This window comes from Nicotiana attenuata, chromosome 1, assembly GCF_001879085.1.
Source record: "Nicotiana attenuata strain UT chromosome 1, NIATTr2, whole genome shotgun sequence".
In the NCBI taxonomy this organism is placed as follows: Eukaryota; Viridiplantae; Streptophyta; class Magnoliopsida; order Solanales; family Solanaceae; genus Nicotiana; species Nicotiana attenuata.
The window spans coordinates 27,966,890-27,969,480 of record NC_031989.1 but is presented as its reverse complement, the minus strand read 5'-3'; the positions used below and the strand labels follow the sequence as shown (position 1 = coordinate 27,969,480).

The window sequence follows — 2,591 nt, the reverse complement described above, 5'->3', positions numbered from 1 at the left end:
GGCCAGAGGCTGAGTCTTCAGATGCTGTTATTACAGGTACTATTCTGGTCTGTGATAGGGATGCCTCAGTGCTATTTGACCCTGGGTCTACGTATTCATATGTGTCGTCTTATTTTACACCCTACCTGGCTATGCCTAGTGATGCTTTGGGTATCCCCGTTTATGTATCTACACCGGTGGGTGATTCTATAGTGGTCGACCTAGTTCCTTGTCGTGTGTGGTAGTGTTGAGGTCTTTAGAGTCGGTTGATTTATTGCTCTTGGACATGGTAGATTTCGACGTTATATTAGGGATGGATTGGTTGACCCCGTATGATGCTATCTTGGATTGTCACGCCAAGACCGTGACCTTGGCTTTGCCGGATTTGCCCCGATTGGAGTGGAGAGGGATCCCAGGTCATGCCACCCGTAGTGTTATTTTATATGTGAAGGCTTGACGTATGGTCGAGAAGGGGTGTTTAGCTTACTGGCGTATGTCGCGATTCCAGCGCAGAGGTCCCTTCTATTGACTCGGTTCCTATTGTTCGGGAGTTCCCAGAGGTTTTCCCTTTAGACCTGCCGGGTATGCCGTCGGATAGGGATATTGATTTTTGTATTGATCTGGCTCCGGGCACTCAGCCCATTTTCATTCCGCCGTATCGCATGGACCCGCCGAGTTGAAGGAGTTAAAGGATCAGTTGCAGGATTTGCTTGAGAAGGGTTTTATTAGGCCTAGTGTTTCTCCTTGGGGTGCGCCAGTGTTATTTGTGAAGAAAAAGGATGGTTTGATGAGGTTGTGCATTGATTACCGGCAATTGAACAAAGTGACGATAAAGAACAAGTATCCACTGCCGAGGATTGATGATTTGTTCGACCAGCTTCAGGGTGCAAAAGTGTTTTCAAAGATAGACTTGAGATCTGGCTACCATCAGCTGAGGATTAGAGCATCCGATGTCCCTAAGACGGCATTCCGCACTCGTTATGGGCATTATGAGTTTTTGGTCATGTCATTTGGGTTGACCAATGCCCCAGCAGCATTTATGGAGTTGATGAACCGAGTGTTCAGACCTTACTTGGACCTGTTCGTGATAGTCTTTATTGATGATATTTTGGTGTACTCCCGCAGCCAGGAGGAGCACGAGCAGCACCTCAGAGTGGTTCTTCAGACTCTGAAGGATAGTCAGTTATATGCTAAGTTCTCGAAGTGCGAGTTCTGGTTGAGTTCGGTTGCATTTCTGGGTCACGTCGTATCAGCAGAGGGTATTCAGGTGGACCCGAAGAAGATTGAGGCAGTCAAGAACTGGCCTCGACCAGCATCAGCTACTGAGATTCGGAGTTTCTTGGGGTTAGCAGGTTATTACCGCCGGTTCGTGGAGGGGTTTTCATCCATAGCAGCCCCGATGACCAGATTGACCTAGAAGGGTGCCCAGTTCAGATGGTCGGATGAGTGTGAGGCGAGCTTTCAGAAGCTCAAGACAGCTCTGACTACGGCACCGATATTGGTTTTGCCCACAGGTTCAGGGCCTTATACAGTTTATTGTGATGCTTCCCGTATTGGGCTTGGTGCGGTATTGATGCAGGATGGCAGAGTCATTGCTTATGCTTCGAGGCAGTTGAAGATCCACGAGAAGAATTATCCGGTCGATGATCTAGAGTTGGCAGCCATTGTTCATGCTTTGAAGATTTGGAGGCATTACTTATATGGTGTGACGTGTGAGGTGTACACTGATCACAAGAGTCTGCAGTACTTGTTCAAGCAGAAGGAGTTGAACTTGAGGCCGAGGAGGTGGTTGGAGCTATTGAAGGATTATGATGTTACTATTTTGTACCACCCGGGGAGAGCCAATGTGGTGGCCGATGCATTGAGTAAGAAGTCCGCCAGCATGGGTAGTCTTGCTTATGTTCCGGTCAGCCAGAGACCGCTTGCTTTGGATATTCAGGCCCTGGCCAATAGATTTGTGAGGTTGGACATTTCTGAGCCTAGCAGAGTGTTAGCTTGTACGGTCGCTCGTTCTTCATTATTGGAGCGTATCCGTGATCGGCAGTTTGATGATCAACATTTGTGTGTCCTGAGAGACACGGTGCAGCGTGGAGGTGCCACGAAGGTGACCTTAGATGATGATGGTGTTTTGAGATTGCAGGGGCGAGTTTGTGTGCCCAATGTCGATGGGATTCGAGAGTTGATCTTTGCGGAGGCCCATAGTTCTCGGTATTCTATTCACCCGGGCGCCGCGAAGATGTATCAGGATTTGCAGCAGCATTATTGGTGGCGTAGGATGAAGAAAGATATTGTTGCATATGTGGCTCGATGTCTAAACTGTCAGCAGGTTAAGTATGAGCATCAGAGGCCTGGTGGTTTGTTTCAGAGGATTGAGATTCCCGAGAAGTGGGAGAGGATTACCATGGATTTCGTTACTGGACTTCCGATGACTCGGAAGAAGTTTGATGCTATTTGGGTCATTGTTGATAGACTGACCAAGTCAGCACATTTTATTCTGGTTGCAGCCACTTATTCATCGGAGAGGTTAGTTGAGATCTACATCCGAGAGATTGTTCGCCTTCATGGGGTGCCGGTATCTATCATTTCGGACCGGGGTACGCAGTTTACCTCGC

At 48.2% G+C, this 2,591-nt stretch overlaps 1 protein-coding gene across 1 annotated transcript in view; it reads left to right on the top strand.

Moving 5' to 3' along the window:
- Positions 1-1,192, top strand: part of LOC109234314 (RNA-directed DNA polymerase homolog) — a gene marked incomplete at its 3' end in the record, with an annotated part of 5,194 nt that extends 4,002 nt beyond the window's left edge. The window contains exon 3 of the mRNA XM_019400245.1: positions 752-1,192. Coding sequence (XP_019255790.1) covers positions 752-1,192 — 441 coding nt within the window. The remainder of the gene's footprint in view (positions 1-751) is intronic.